The following is a 17025-nucleotide window of genomic DNA, read 5'->3' on the forward strand; positions in this document are numbered from 1 at the left end:
CCGCCAATCAAAATAAACGTTCTACCACAGTGACTCTGTTACTCTATTTTTCAGTAGGATAAAAATAGAATTTAAGTAGTACTGTCACGTTCTGACCTTAGTTCCTTTGTTTTGTCTTTGTTTTAGTATGGTCAGGGCATGAGTTGGGGTGGGCAGTCTATGTTATTTTTTCTATAATTTGGGATTTCTGTGTTTGGCCTGGTATGGTTCTAAATCAGAAGTAGCTGTCAATCGTTGTCCCTGATTGAGAACCATTCTTAGGTAGCCTGGTTTCACCTTTGAATTGTGGGTGATTCTTTTTCCGTTTCAGTGTTTCGGGACTGTTTCGGTTTTCATTTTGATTTTCTTGTTCTTTTGTATTCATTTTCCATTAAATCACATTATGGGTACATACCATACTGCATTTTGGTCCTCCGATCCTTCCTACTACTCCTCCTCCTCAGAGGAAGAAGAAACCCATTACAGAATCACCCACCAACCAAGGACCAAGCAGCGTGGTAACGGGCAGCGGCAGAAATCTCAGGACTCCTGGACATGGGAGAAGATTCTGGACGGCAAGGGACCCTGGGCACAGGCTCGGGAATATCGGCGCCCCAGGAAAGAGCTGGAGGCAGCCGAAGCAGAGCGGAGGCATTTTGAGGACTTGGCACGACAGCGCGACAGAGATGAGAGGCAGCCCCAAAAATGTATTGGGGAGGGGGAACACGGGGAGTGTGGCTAAGTCAGGTAGGAGACCTGAGCCAACTTCCAGTGCTTACCGTGGAGAGAGGTGGACCGAGCAGGCACCGTGTTATGCCGTGAAGCGCACAGTGTCCCCGGTGCACAGGCATAGCCCGGTGAGTTACATAGCAGCGCCTCGTATCGGCCGGGCTAGAGTGGGCATCGAGCCAGGTGCCATGAACCCGGCTCAGCACATCTGGTCTCCAGTGCATCTCCTCGGGCCGGGGTACATGGCACCAGCCGTACGCATGGTGTCCCTGGTTCGCCAGCACAGCCCAGTGCGGTCTATTCCACCTCGCCGCACTGGCCTGGCTACGGGGAGTATCATGCCAGGTAGGGCTGTGCAGGCTCGGTGCTCGAGACCCCCAGTGCGCCTCCATGGTACGGTCTATCCTGTCCTTCCTCCATGCACCAGCCCTCTGGTGGCAGCCCCCCACACCAGGCTGTCTCTTCATCTCCTCCCTACAGGTGCTCCCGCCTGCTCAGCGCTGCCAGAGTCTCCCGTCTGTCCTGAGCTGCCAGAGTCTCCCGTCTGTCCTGAGCTGCCAGTCTCCCATCTGTCTTGAGCTGCCAGAGTCTCCTGTCTGTCCTGAGCTGCCAGAGTCGCCCGTCTGTCCTGAGCTGCCAGAGTCGTCCGTCTGTCCTGAGCTGCCAGAGTCTCCCGTCTGTCCTGAGCTGCCAGAGTCGCCTGTCTGTCCTGAGCTGCCAGAGTCGCCTGCCAGTCAGGAGCTGCCTCCTGTACTGTCGGAATCGCCCTTCACTCGGCGCCGCCGGAGTCTCCCTCCTGTCCGGTGCTGCCGGAAATCTCCCGTCCGTCCGGTGCTGCCGGAATCTCCCATCCATTCGGGACCCGTGGCAAGGGTCCCCAATCCGAGGTCGGCGGCGAGGGTCGCCACTCTAAAGAGGCCACGGAGGCAGGTTAAGAGGCGGACAAAGACTATGGTGGAGTGGGGTCCACGCCCCGCGCCAGAGCCGCCACTGCGGACAGACGCCCAACCAGACCCTCCCCTATAGGTTCAGGTTTTGCGGCCGGAGTTCGCACCTTTGGGGGGAAGTACTGTCACGTTCTTACCTTAGTTATTTTGTTATGTCTTGGTTTTAGTATGGTCAGGGCATGAGTTGGGTGGGTTGTCTGTGTTATTTTTCTATAATTTGGGATTTCTGTGTTTGGCCTGGAATGGTTCTCAATCAGAGGCAGCTGTCAATCGTTGTCCCTGATTGAGAACCATACTTAGGTAGCCTGGTTTCACCTTTGAGTTGTGGGTGATTATTTTTCCGTTTAAGTGTTTGCACCATTCGGGACTGTTTCGGTTTTCATTTTGATTTTCTTGTTCTTTTGTATTTTGTATTTATTTTCCATTAAATCACATTATGGATACATACCATGCTGCATTTTGGTCCTCCGATCCTTCCTACTACTCCTCAGAAGAGGAGGAAGAAGAAACCCGTTACAAGTACTTTAAAGTGTTTTTACTTTTACTTTGTATCTGTACTTTACTATTTATATTTTTGACAACTTTTACTTCACTACATTCCTAAATACAATTGTATTTTTTACACCTCACATTTTGCCTGACACACAAAAGTACTACATTTTGAATGCTTCGCAGGACAGAAAATTGTCCAATTCGCACACTTATCAAGAGAACATCCCTGGTCATCCTTACTGCCTCTGATCTGGCGGACTCACTAAACACAAATGCTTTGTTTTTAAATGATGTGTTTGAGTGTGAACCTGGCTATCCGTAAATAAAATTAGGAAATTGTGCCGTCTGGTTTGTTAAATAAGGATTTTTTTTATTATTCATATTTTTACTTTTGATACTTAAGTATATTTTAACAACTACATTTACTTTTGGTACTTAAGTATATTTAAAACCAAATACTTTTACTCAAGTAATATTTTACTGGGTGACTTTTGTTTGAGTCATTTTCTATGAAGGTATCTTTACTTTTACTCTAGTATGAGTATTGAGTACTTTTTCCACTACTGGTATTTTTGCGAAGACTATTTGTTTCTGAGTTCGGGACATATAAAACGCATGCATTCAGTTGTTCCGAACTCACTTCACTCGTGCTAAATAGGAGCCTTGTAATACCCGGTGCTGGCAAATCGCAGATCAAATATACAGCTGTTTACATGTCCTATAATTCGAAAGATTGCTCAGAAAACCAGGTGTTTCAATTGGAGTATGCTTATTTCTACTTTGACCTTACACAGATTAAGATAAACCGAGTAAGGTGTTTTACATGACTATTGCCATAATCTGTCTACTGCCATAATCAGTTTAATATCGAATTATTACTGTTCATGTAAACAAACACACCCTGAAAGCACTGAATGGTCTGAACCAGTATATGTGGGTTGGAGACCTCGTGAATGGTCTTGTGTCACACTAAACAAAAATATAAACGCAACATGCAACAATTTCAAAGATTTTACTGAGTTACAGTTCATATAAGGAAATCATTCATTAGGCCCTAATCTATGGACTTCACATGACTGGTAATGCAGATATGTATCTGTTGGCCACCGATGCATATGCATTTTTTTTAAAGGTAGGGGCGTTCGATCAGATCCAGTCCGTATCTGATGTGACAATCATTTGCCTCATTTAGCGCTACACATCTCCTTCACATAGAGCTGATCAGGCTGTTGATTGTGGCCTGTGGAATGTTTTCGCACTCCTCTTTAATGGCTGGGTGAAGTTGCTGGATATTGTCGGGAACTGGAACACGCTGTCATACACGTCAATCCAGAGCATCCTCAACATGCTCAACGGGTGACGTCTGAGTATGCTGGCCAGGGAAGAACTGGGACATTTTCAGTTTCCAGGAATTGTGTACAGATCCTTGCGACATAGGGCTGCGCATTATCATGCTGAAACAAGAGGTGATGGTGACGGATGAATGGCATGACAATGTGCCTCAGGATCTCTTTGCATACGGCGCCATACACGCTGTCTGCCATCTGACCGGTACAGTTGAAACTGGGATTCATCCATGAAGAGCACACTTCTCCAGCGTGCCAGTGGCCATCGAAGGTTAGCATTTGCCTGATGCTGAACTGCAGTCAGGTCAAGACCCTGGTGAGGACGACGAGCTCGCAGATGAGTTTCCCTGAGACTGTTTCTGTCAGTTTGTGCAGAATATTCTACAGTTTTATCAGCTGTTCGGGTGGCTGGTCTAGACGATCCCGCAGGTGAAAAAGCCGGATGTGGAGGTCCTGGGCTGGCGTGGTTACACATGGTCTGCGGTTATGAGGCCTGTTGGCCGAACTGCCAAATTCTCTAAAACAACAATGGTAGCAGTTTATGGTAGGCATTAACATTCAATTATCTGGCAACAGCTCTGGTTGACATTCTTGCAGTCATCATGCCAATTGCACACTCCCTCAACTTGAGAAATCTGTAGCATTGTTTTGTGTGACAGAACTGCACATTTTAGAGTGGGCTTTTATTGTCCCCAGCACAAGGTGCATCTGTGTAATGATCATGCTGTTTAATCAGCTTCATGATATACCGCACCTGTCAGGTAGATGGATTATCTTGGCAAAGGAGAAATGCTCACTAATAAGGATGTTTTGACATTTGTGGACAAAATTTGAGAAATAAGCTTTTTGTGCAAATGGAACATTTCTGGGATTTATTTCAGCTCACAAAACATGGAACCAACTTTATTTTTTTATCACATATTTATTAGTTCCAAATAGGACAATCAACAGTTACAAACATTTTACAACCCAACATTAACAGAAAACAGAAAGAATAAAGCCCTCACATTTCCTATAACAATATAAAAAATATATAATGCAAATTACACTTCATCTACAGCCAATATTCACATAAAGAAATCTGTAGATACGGCTGAACATTTCCAATGCCTCTACAATATCACCGGTTTGCAAAATGCCTAAAAACAGATCCCAAATATCAATAAACTGTGGCGCTTTCTTTTTCACTATACAAGTTAATTTGTCAAGAACCAGGCTTGACGTTAATTATTTTAACCAATGACCAAGTGAGAGGGAACGGACGTACTTGGGAACATCACTTTACATGTTACATTTATATTTTTGTTCAATGTATACGAAATGCTTCAGTCTGGTTTTAGACCCCATCATAGCACTGAGACTGCACTTGTGAAGGTGGTAAATTACCTTTGAATGGCGTCAGACCGAGGCTCTGCATCTGTCCTCGTGCTCCTAGACCTTAGTGCTGCTTTTGATACCATCGATCACCACATTCTTTTGGAGAGATTGGAAACCCAAATTGGTCTACACGGACAAGTTCTGGCCTGGTTAAGATCTAATCTGTCGGAAAGATATCAATTTGTCTCTGTAAATGGTTTGTCCTCTGACAAATCAACTGTACATTTCGGGGTTCCTCAAGGTTCCATTTTAGGACCACTATTGTTTTCACTATTTATTTTACCTCTTGGGGATGTCATTCGAAAACATAATGTTAACCTTCACTGCTATGCAGATGACACACAGCTGGACATTTCAATGAAACATGGTGAAGCCCCAAAATCTCCCTCCCTAGAAGCTGCAAACTTTCTACTTTTAAACTCGGACAAAACAGAGATGCTTGTTCTAGGGCCCAAGAAACAAAGAGATATTCTGTTGAATCTGACAATTAATCTTGATGGTTGTACAGTCGTCTCAAATAAAACTGGACCTCAGCATAACTCTGGACCCTGGTCTCTCTTTTGACAAACATATCAAGACTGTTTCAAGGACAGCTTTTTTCCATCTACGTAACATTGCAAAAATCTCAAACTTTCTGTCCAAAAATGATGCAGAAAAATTAATCCATGATTTTGTTACTTCTAGGTTAGACTACTGCAGTAATCTACTACCCGGATAAAGCACTAAATAAACTTCAGTTAGTGCTAAATATGGCTGCTACAATCCTGACGAGAACCAAAAAATGTGATCATATTACTCCAGTGGTAGCCTCCCTACACTGGCTTCCTGTTAAGGCTAGGGCTGATTTCAAGGTTTTACTGCTAACCTACAAAGCATTACATGGGCTTGCTCCTACCTATAATTCTGATTTGGTCCTGCTGTACATACCTACATGTATGGTATTTTCACAAGACGCAGGCCTCCTAATTGTCCCTAGAATTTCTTAGCAAACAGCTGGATGCAGGGCTTTCTCCTATAGAGCTCCATTTTTATGGAATGGTCTGCCTACCCATGTGAGAGACGCAGACTCGGTCTCAACCTTTAAGTCTTTACTGAAGACTCATCTCTTTAGTAGGTCCTATGATTGAGTGTAGTCTGACCCAGGAGTATGAAGGTGAATGGAAAGGCTGTGGAGCAACAAACCGCCCTTGCTGTCTCTGCCTGGCCAGTTCCCCTCTCCCCACTGGGATTCTCTGCCTCTTGCCCTATTACAGGGGCTGAGTCACAGGAGCTCTTCCATGCCGTCCCTAGGAGGGGTGCGTCACTTGAGTGGGTTGAGTCGCTGACGTGGTCTTCCTGTCTGGGTTGGCGCCCCCCCTTGGGTTGTGCCGTGGCGGAGATCTTTGTGGGCTATACTCTGCATTGTCTTAGGATGGTAAGTCGGTGGTTGAAGATATACCTTTAGTGGTGTGAGGCCTGTACTTTGGCAAAGTGGGTGGGGTTATATCCTGCCTGTTTGGCCATGTCCGGGGGTATCATCGAATGGGGCCACAGTGTCTCCTGACCCCTCGTGTCTCAGCCTCCAGTATTTATGTTGCAGTAGTTTATGTGTCGGGGGGCTAGGGTCAGTTTGTTATATCTGAGTATTTCTCCTGTCTTATCCGGTGTCCTGTGTAAATTTAAGTATGCTCCCTCTAATTCTTTCTTTCTTTCTTTCTTTCTTTCTTTCTTTCTTTCTTTCCCTCGGAGGACCTGAGCCCTAGGACCATGCCTCAGGACAATCTGGCATGATGACTCCTTGCTGTCCCCAGTCCACCTGGCCATGCTGCTGCTCCAGTTTCAACTGTTCTGCCTGTGGCTATGGAACCCTGACCTGTTCATTGTACGTGCTCCCTGTCCCAGACCTGCTGTTTTCAACTCTCTAGAGACAGCAGGAGTGGTAGAGATACTCTCAATGATCGGCTATGAAAAGCCAACTGACATTTACTCCTGAGGTGCTGACTTGTTGCACACTCAACAACTACTGTGATAATTATTATTTGACCACGCTGGTCATTTATGGACATTTGAACATCTTGGCCATGTTCTGATATAATCTCCACCCGGCACAGCCAGAAGAGGACTGACCACCCCTCATAGCCTGGTTCCTCTCTAGGTTTCTTCCTAGGTTTTGGCCTTTCATGGGAGTTTTTCCTAGCCACCGTGCTTCTACATGTGCATTGCTTGCTGTTTGAGGTTTTAGGCTGGGTTTCTGTACAGAACTTTGATATATCAGCTGATGTAAGAAGGGCCATATGAATACATTTGTTTTGATTTGATTTATGCTTCATCCGAAAATGTTGTTTGAGGCGTCGTATGACACAATTGCGGAGCCTCCGAAGACATGCAGAAGTCAAATGAGCTGCGTAGCGCATCGACTGCGGCTCACAAATTGTGTAACAATTAGGAGGGCTCCATATAGCTCTGCATGATTGGTTGACGGAAGGTGAGGGCTGGAAGTCCTGTATAAACACACTCACAACATTGACAACTTCCTTCACAACAGCTCTGCGCTGCTCCACGAAGAGCAAAAAAATATATTTGCTCTGACATCTGCGTAGGCCGAAGTGGAGTAAATGTAGAATGATTTGATTTAGTAGGATCCCCATTAGCTGAAGCTAATGGTGACAGCTAGTCTTACCGGGTTCAGACACATAATAAAAAAGACATTACACACCCCAAAAAAAGGACTTATACACACATTCATGTTTTTAATTGTTTGTGTGTGTGTGTGTGTGTGTTTGTGTGTGTGTGTGTGTGTGTGTGTGTGTGTGTGTGTGTGTGTGTGTGTGTGTGTGTGTGTGTGTGTGTGTGTGTGTGTGTGTGTGTGTGTGTGTGTGTGTGTGTGTGTGTGTGCGTGTCTCTATCAGTTACACATACATGTCAGTACATACACACAACGAGTAAGTCACATCATACTACATAATCTCCGACACTCGTCGGAAGTGGCTGGGCTTGCAAACTATTAAAGACTACAAAGGGAAGAACAGCCGAGAGCTGCCTAGTGACACAAGCCTACCAGACGAGCTAAACTACTTCTATGCTTGCTTCGAGGCAAATAACACTGAAACATGCATGAGAGCACTAGCTGTTCGGGACGACTGTGTGATCACTCTTTGCCGCCAATGTGAGTAAGACATTTAAACAGGTCAACATTCACAAGGCCGCAGGGCCAGACGGTTTACCAGGACGTGTACCCCGAGCATGCGCTGACCAACTGGCAAGTGTCTTCACTGACATTTTCAATCTGTAATACCAACATGTTTCAAGCAGACCACAATAGTCCCTGTGCCTACGAACACTAAGGTATCCTGCCTAAATGACTACCGATCCGTAGCACTCACGTCTGTATCCAAGAAGTGCTTTTGAAAGGGCGGTCATGATTCACATCAACACCATTATCGCAGAAACTTAAGACCCACACCAATTTGCATACCGTCCAAACAGATCTACAGATGATGCAATCTCTATTGCACTCCATGCTGCCCTTTCACACCTGGACAAAAAGGAACACTTACAGGCGAAGTCGGAAGTTTATATACACTTAGGTTGGAGTCAACCACTCCACAAATATCTTGTTAACAAACTATAGTTCTGGCAAGTCGGTTAGGGCATCTACTTTGTGCATGACACAAGTCATTTTTACAACAATTGCTTACAGACAGACTATTTCACTTATAATTCACTGTATCACAATTCCAGTGGGTCAGAAGTTAACATGCACTAAGTTGACTGTGCCTTTAAACAGCTTGCAAAATTCCAGAAAATGATGTCATGGCTTTAGATGCTTCTGATAGGCTAATTGACATAATTTAAATCAATTGGAGGTGTACCTGTGGATGTATTTCAAGGCCTAACTTCAAACTTAGTGCCTCTTTGCTTGACATCATGGTAAAATCAAAAGAAATCAGCCAAGACCTCTGACAAAAAATGTAGACCTCCACAAGTCTGGTTCATCCTTGGGAGCAATTTCCAAATGCCTGAAGGTATGTTAAGGGATTTTTTAATCAATAATGACTACTTATGTATACATTTCAATCAGTACTGACTAATCAGAATACTATTATGTTACTGTATAGATGTATGAATTTTATTTTAATCCTAGTACTGAATATAATGTGTGTAATTATAATCAAGAATTAGAACAATGACTGTCTGTTCCTTGATAGAAACGAATGAACTTATCGTCAGACTGGCTAGAATGCTTATCTACACAGGAAGGCCTTGGCCTGGTCAGAAATTATCTATATTAGTGGGGGGTCGATGAAGGAAGGCTTGAGAACTATACTGCCATTGTACGGGAGTGGAGGAGGGACGGGGCAGTTTGAAACCTAATGATGTCATTTTCAGTTTATAACCTGTTTTAAATTGTATCATGTTCAGTACTCTCGAGAATAAACGCTAGTGCTTGATTTTGAGACTGGTCTCCTCCCATTTTATGCAAATAAGTTTCTTACAAATTCTTAGAAATGGGCTGAGTGTATTAATTGAATTGGGTAATAAACATATAGGAATTTAATTCCTCTAACAAGGTAACACATTCATCTGTACAAAAATAGTACGCAAGTATAAACAATATGGGACCACGCAGCCGTCATACCGCTCAGGAAGGAGAGGCTTTCTGTCTCCTAGAGATGAACTTGCTTTGGTGCGAAAAGTGCAAATCAATCCCAGAACAACAGCAAAGGACCTTGTGAAGATGCTGGAGGAAACAGGTACAACAATATCTATATCCACAGTAAAACAAGTCCTATATCGATACAACTTGAAAGGCCGCTCAGCAAGGAAGAAGCCACTGCTCCAAAACCACCATAAAAAGCCAGACTACGGTTTGCAACTACACATGGGGACAAAAATCATATCCCCCCCCCGGTATTATGAAACAGAAATGGAACTGTTTGGCCATAATGATCATCGTTATATTTGCAGGAAAAGGGGGAGGCTTGCAAGCCGGAGAACACCATCCCAACCGAGAAGCACAGGGGTGGCAGCATCATGTTGTGGTGGTGCTTTGCTGCAGGAGGGACTGGTGCACTTCACAAAATAGATGGCATCTTGATGGAGGAAAATTATGTGGATATATTGAAGCAACATCTCAAGATATCAGTCAGGAAGTTAAAGCTTGGTCGCAAATGGTACTTTGAAATGGACAATGACCCCAAACATACTTCCAAAGTTGTGGCAAAATGGCGTAAGGACAACAAAGTCAAGGTATTGGAGTGGTTAATCACAAAGCCCTGACCTCAATCCCATAGAATATTTGTGGGCAGAACTGAAAAAGCGTGTGCGAGCAAGGATGCCTACAAACCTGACTCAGTTACACAAGCTCAGTCAGGGGGAATGGGCCAAATTCACCCGACTTATTGTGGGAAGCTTGTGGAAGGCTACCCGAAACGTTTGACCCAAGTTAAACAATTTAAAGGAAATACTACCAAATACTAATTGAGTGTATGTAAACTTCTGACCCACTGGTAATGTGATGAAAGAAATAAAAGCGTAAATAAATCACTCTCTACTATTATTCTGACATTTCACATTATTAAAATAAAGTTTTCATCCTAACTGACCTAAGAAGGGGAATTTTTACTAGGATTAAATGTCAGGAATTGTGAAAAACTGAGTTTAAAAGTATTTGGCTAAGGTGTATGTAAACTTCCGACTTCAACTGTATGTGAGAATGCTATTCATTGACTACAGCTTAGCATTCCACACTATAGTGCCCTCAAAGCTCACCACTAAGCTCAGGACACTGGGACTAAACACCTCCCTCTGCAACTGGATCTTGGACCTCCTGACGGGCCACCCCCAGGTGGAAAGGGTAGATAACAACACATCTGCCCAGCTGATCCTTAACACAGGGGCCCCTCATGGGTGCGTGCTCAGTCACCTCATGTACCCCCTATTCACTCATGACTGCACGGACATGCACAATTCCAACACCATCATTTTGCCGACGACACAACAGTGGTAGGCCTGATCACCAACAACGACGAGACAGCATATAGGGAGGAGGTCATAGACCTGCATGTGTGGTGCCAGGACAACAACCTCTCCCTCAGAGTGATCAAGATTAAGGAGATGATTGTGGACTACAGGAAAAGGAGGACCAAGCACACCCCGTTCTCATCGACGGGGTTGTAGTGAACCAATACATCACCGGGACCAAGCTTCCTGCCGTCCCGGACCTCTATACCAGGCGGTGTCAGAGGAAGTGGTACCGGAGCGCCAAGTCTAGGTCCAAGAGGCTTCTACCCCCAAGCCATAAGACTACTGAACATCTAATCAAATGACTACTTACATTGCCCCCCCCCCCCCCTTTACGCTGCTGCTACTCTCTGCTCTGTTATTATCTACGCATAAGTCACTTTAATAACTCTACCCACATGTATATATTACCTCGACTAACCGGTGCCCCCGCACATTGACTCTGTACCGGTATCCCCTGTATATAGCCTCCACATTGACTCTGTACTGGTACCCCCTGTATATAGCCTCCACATTGACTCTGTACCGGTATCCCCTGTATATAGCCTCCACATTGATTCTGTACCGGTACCCCCTGTATATAGCCTCCACATTGACTCTGTACTGGTACCCCCTGTATATAGCCTCCACATTGACTCTGTACTGGTACCCCCTGTATATAGCCTCCACATTGACTATGTACTGGTAACCCCTGTATATAGCCTCCACATTGACTCTGTACTGGTACCCCCTGTATATAGCCTCCACATTGACTCTGTACCGGTACCCCCTGTATATAGCCTCCACATTGACTCTGTACTGGTACCCCCTGTATATAGCCTCCACATTGACTCTGTACTGGTACCCCCTGTATATAGCCTCCACATTGACTCTGTACCGGTACCCCTGTATATAGCCTCCACATTGACTCTGTACCGGTACCCCTGTATATAGCCTCCACATTGACTCTGTACCGGTACCCCTGTATATCGCCTCCACATTGACTCTGTACCGGTACCCCCTGTATATAGCCTCCACATTGACTCTGTACTGGTGCCCCCTGTATATAGCCTCCACATTGACTCTGTACTGGTACCCCCTGTATATAGCCTCCACATTGACTCTGTACTGGTACCCCCTGTATATAGCCTCCACATTGACTCTGTACCGGTACCCCCTGTATATAGCCTCCACATTGACTCTGTACCCGTACCCCCTGTATATAGCCTCCACATTGACTCTGTACCCGTACCCCCTGTATATAGCCTCCACATTGACTCTGTACTGGTACCCCCTGTATATAGCCTCCACATTGACTCTGTACCGGTACCCCCTGTATATAGCCTCCACATTGACTCTGTACCCGTACCCCCTGTATATAGCCTCCACACTGACTCTGTACTGGTACCCCCTGTATATAGCCTCCACATTGACTCTGTACCGGTACCCCCTGTATATAGCCTCCACATTGACTCTGTACTGGTACCCCCTGTATATAGCCTGGCTATTGTTATTTTACTTCTGCTCTTTAATTATTTGCTACTTTAGTTCTTCTTTTTTTGTATTTTTCTTAACTGCATTGTTGTTTAAGGGCTTGTGAGTAAGCATTTCACTGTTGTATTCGGCGCATGTGACATACATTTTGATTTGACATGGGGAGAGGCGTTGCGGCGTGAGGCGTTGCTTTATTAGTTTTTTGGAACCAGGTTTGCTGTACACTTGCACTATATTAGATGTAAGGGAGTTCCATGCACTCATGACTCTGGATAATACTGTACGTTTCCTTGAATTTGTTCTGAATCTGGGGACTGTGAAAACACCCCTGGTGTCATATCTGGTGGGGTAAGTGTGTTTGTCAGAGCTGTGTGTAAGTTAACTATGCAAACCATTTAGAATTTCCAACACATGAACGTTTCTCATAAAAGCAAGAAGTGATGCAGTCAGTCTCTCCTCAACTCTCAGCCAAAAGAGACTGGCAGCATAGAGTTAATATTAGCCCTCTGATTACAATGAAGTGCAAGATGTGTGGCTCTGGCCAATGCAGACACCGCATTGACATGCAGTGCCTTTAACAGGCAGCGTGCAGTGCAATGTATTAATCAGCTAATTGACAGGTGTAGGACGACAGAAAGATGAATGACCAACTTTCCTCTAGTGTGGATGCTCAGCAACATTTTATAGTTCCGTGGCAAGCCTACGTCTCACTATAGTTATTGGCTTTGTATGTGCCCACATTCGAAAATTAGGTGGATAGGACAGACACATGGAATCAAACTTCCTTTGATTTTTTGACTGTTTTTCCATGCATGAATCTGTTATTCAATTAATTTCTATGGGCCAATAGCAGTCAGGCCAAATTCAATGTTTCATTTAATTATACATGTTTCATATACCTAAAGGGGTTATCAAATTATAAATCAGATAGCCAAATATTATCCTTGGTCAGTGTTAACATAAGAAAATAAAACATTCTTGGCCTAAACAAAACAGGCAAAAATGCAGTTAATGTAAAATAATGTGCTTGTTCTTTTTATTTATTTATCAAAACTATGAAATGACACACAAAGAATCATGTAGTAACCAAAAAAGTGTTAAACAAATCAAAACATATTTGAGATTCTTCAATGTAGCCACCGTTTGCCTTGATGACAGCTTTGCACACTCTTTGTATTATCTCAACCTGTATCTATGTAGTGACTGGGTGTATTGATACAGCATACAAAGTATAATTAACTTCACCAGGCTCAAAGGGATATTCAATGTCTGCGTTTTTATTTTGACCCATCTACCAATAGGTTCTCTTCTTTGCGAGGCATTGGAAAACCTCCCTGGTCTTTTTGGTTGAATCTGTGTTTGAAATTCCCTGCTCGACTGATGGACCTTACAGATAGTTGTACTGTATGTGTGGAGTACAGAGATGAGGTAGTTATTTAAACATATTGTTAAACACTAATGTGACTTGTTAAGCACATATTTTTTCTCTTGAACTTATTTAGGCTTGTCATAACAAAGGGGTTGAATGTTTATTGACACAAGACATTTCAGCTTTTCATTTTTAATAATATATTTTTAAAAAACAACATAATTCCACTTTGTCATTACAGGGTATTGTGTGTAGGCCAGTGACAAACACATCTGAATGTAATCCATGTTAAATTCAGGCTGTAACACAGCAACATGTGGAAAGGTAAAGTGGCGTGAATACTTTCTGAAGGCACTAAGTTGAAAACGTCATTTAAAAGCACTGTTTGTAACGTGTTCCACATGATTTTTGTTAGCTAAGATGTCCATATAATAACTTACAGTATAGTTGAACATATGAGAGAATTTGCACAAACACATCATTTTAAGTTACATTTTTGCTAGGATTTAATGTCAGGAATTGTGAACAACTGAGTTTAAATGTATTTGACTAAGGTGTATGTAAACTTCCGACTTCAACTGTAGGTCTAATATCATCATGGTTTGACTCATCTCATTGAAAAATAAAAAATAATCTAACCAAACATTGTACCAGACCTGCCTATTTACACTGCATCAATTGTTTGCAATTGCAAATTGAACCCACACAGGATATTAAATAACATTTATATTTACTAGCATTAATTGTCTCCCCATGCCCTATATGAACTTGTCCATTCCCTTTGTGATTATTCTGAAGAAGGCCATCGTAGTCCGAAACATCAATCTTTTAAACTTGTCTAATAAAACTACACATTTAGTGGTGAGTGAGCGTTGCACCTCTTCCTGTCTAACATTAATTGAGAAAATACTTAACTTCACTTGCAATATTCACAGAGGCAGTGTTTTTGAGACCCTACTTTAGTTCATCCATCCGTTGACATTTCTCTGCATTAAATGACAATAACTTCTAAAGGTAATGTTGTGTCCCTGAATCCCATTGTTTTCACATCTCCTCCTTCCATACTCAGACATTCCTGCACTCTCTATTCTCTTTTCAAATCAAATATATTTATAAATCCCCTTTTACATCAGCAGATGTCAAAGTGCCAGCCAGTCAACCATCCAGTCAGTCAGTCAACCAGTCAACCATAGTCAGCCATCTTGTCAGACAGCGAGTCAGTCAACCAGGTAGCCAGTCAGTCAACTATCCTGTCAACAAGTCAGACAGCTTGTCAGTCAGTCAACTTGTCAGTCAGCCAGTTAGCCAGCCAGTGGGTGAGTCAGTGAGCCAGTCAGTCAGCCAGCGAGTCAGTCATCTTACCAGTTAGCCAATCAGTCAGCTAGTTGTCTCTTTACTTCCTGCAGTTCATGGTTGCCAGCTAGAGTAAAGCTAAGCATGATAGCAGACCGACAGCAGAGATGAAGCTTCCTGCACCTGACCATAACCAGGTCACTTTTTGTGTTCCCAAGGTCTCCAATATGCCTGAAATAACGCAGAAAGATCCAATGTGCTCATCTCTTCAATCTGGGCACATAAATGGTGTTTGTATAGAGAAATATGAACAAGAAGGATCAAATTTCCCATCTGAATAATGATTTATTCAAAGTTTGGAACTGTTGTCAGTTGAGATGTAGTGACATCATGACATTTCTGGTGACAACAAGCTCACTAAACGGAAACAGAGGAAACAGACAGGACAAATGAAAGGGGAAAAGATCCAACAAACTTTCATTGGTAAAACCTCAATGGCATCCAGAGAGACAGAGCGAGACAGAGCGAGAGAGAGAGAGAACAATGTAAAGTGAGATATTGTGTCAGTAATAAAAACATGTTGGTAAGGAAACAGTTGAAGAAATCAATAACAACAAGCAGATTTTTTTGATGCCCTCAATATCCTTTTTAGTCCGCCCCTGACGACACAGTTGAATGATATGTCACTGTTGAGCGTTTGAAAATCAAAGACCTTTAAATAACCAATATTAAATATACAGCATCTGTGGAAATATAGTCAACCTCAAATGAAAAATGCTTGATATTACCTGCCAACTGTTCTTCTCTGTGCCAAAGAAATGACCCAACCAGCTCTGCCATGTTACAGCATATTCTGACAACATATGGTATCAGTTGTTTGATCAAATCAAACATTTTGGTGTGGATAAAGCCCGTATATCCCCTAAGACATACATATTCTTCACAAATAATATATATGCAAAGTCATACGTCAAATGTAATATAAAAGGTCCTTATATTGTGCTTTACCAAATGTGGCTTTTGCAGTAGGATGACATTATGTTATGAATGATTTCTGAAGCCTCCACAGGCTTTACAAAGGGTTTCTGAAGCCTCCATAGGCTTTACAAAGGGTTTCTGAAGCCTCCATAGGCTTTACAAAGGGTTTCTGAAGCCTCCATAGGCTTTACAAAGGGTTTCTGAAGCCTCCATAGGCTTTACAAAGGGTTTCTGAAGCCTCCATAGGCTTTACAAAGGGTTTCTGAAGCCTCCATAGGCTTTACAAAGGGTTTCTGAAGCCTCCATAGGCTTTACAAAGGGTTTCTGAAGCCTCCATAGGCTTTACAAAGGGTTTCTGAAGCCTCCATAGGCTTTACAAAGGGTTTATGGAGGCTTCATAAGCCTCAACATTTCCTTCCGTCTATCCATTCTGTCTTCTCCCTCTCAATCCAACCCTTTGTTTGGATGAAGAGAGAGGCTTTCACATAATTATTTTATGAGCTCCAATATAATACAATGAAGCTAAGATATTTGAATGAGCTGGGTCCCGTATTCTCCTTTTCCTTCTTTGCTTGACTTCATCAGAAAATGAAAGGTTTATCTAAAGTGTGATTTAATCACCTAGTCAGTACACGAGCCAACCAAGAGCCCACTCCAAAACTACCCAACAGCTAATGCAATGCACTCAACTCCGATAGCTAGAATGCTGGCACACTATGACTCTAGGGACAGTGGGGCAAAAAAGTATTTAGTCAGCCACCAATGGTGCAAGTTCTCCGACTTAAAAAGATGAGAGGCCTGTAATTTTCATCATAGGTACACTTCAACTATGACAGACAAAATGAGAAAAAAAATCCAGAAAATTTGTAGGATTTTTAAAGAATTTATTTGCTCGGTGGAAAATACGTATTTGGTCAATAACAAAAGTTTATCTCAATACTTTGTCATTGCCAACAAAGGGTATATAACAGAGGTCAAACATTTTCTGTAAGTCTTCACAAGGTTTTCACACACTGTTGCTGGTATTTTGGCCCATTCC

General features: G+C 43.1%; 1 protein-coding gene across 1 annotated transcript in view; it reads right to left on the reverse strand.

The window, feature by feature from the left end:
- Window positions 1-1442: 1442 nt before the first annotated feature.
- LOC135543747 (sodium-dependent phosphate transport protein 2A-like) overlaps window positions 1443-17025 on the reverse strand; it is an 87952-nt gene continuing 72369 nt past the window's right edge. Inside the window, exon 13 of the mRNA XM_064971103.1 lies at window positions 1443-1617. Within this exon, the coding sequence (XP_064827175.1) occupies window positions 1443-1617 (175 nt within the window). The remainder of the gene's footprint in view (window positions 1618-17025) is intronic.

The sequence above is a fragment of the Oncorhynchus masou genome, chromosome 8 (assembly GCF_036934945.1).
Source record: "Oncorhynchus masou masou isolate Uvic2021 chromosome 8, UVic_Omas_1.1, whole genome shotgun sequence".
In the NCBI taxonomy this organism is placed as follows: Eukaryota; Metazoa; Chordata; class Actinopteri; order Salmoniformes; family Salmonidae; genus Oncorhynchus; species Oncorhynchus masou.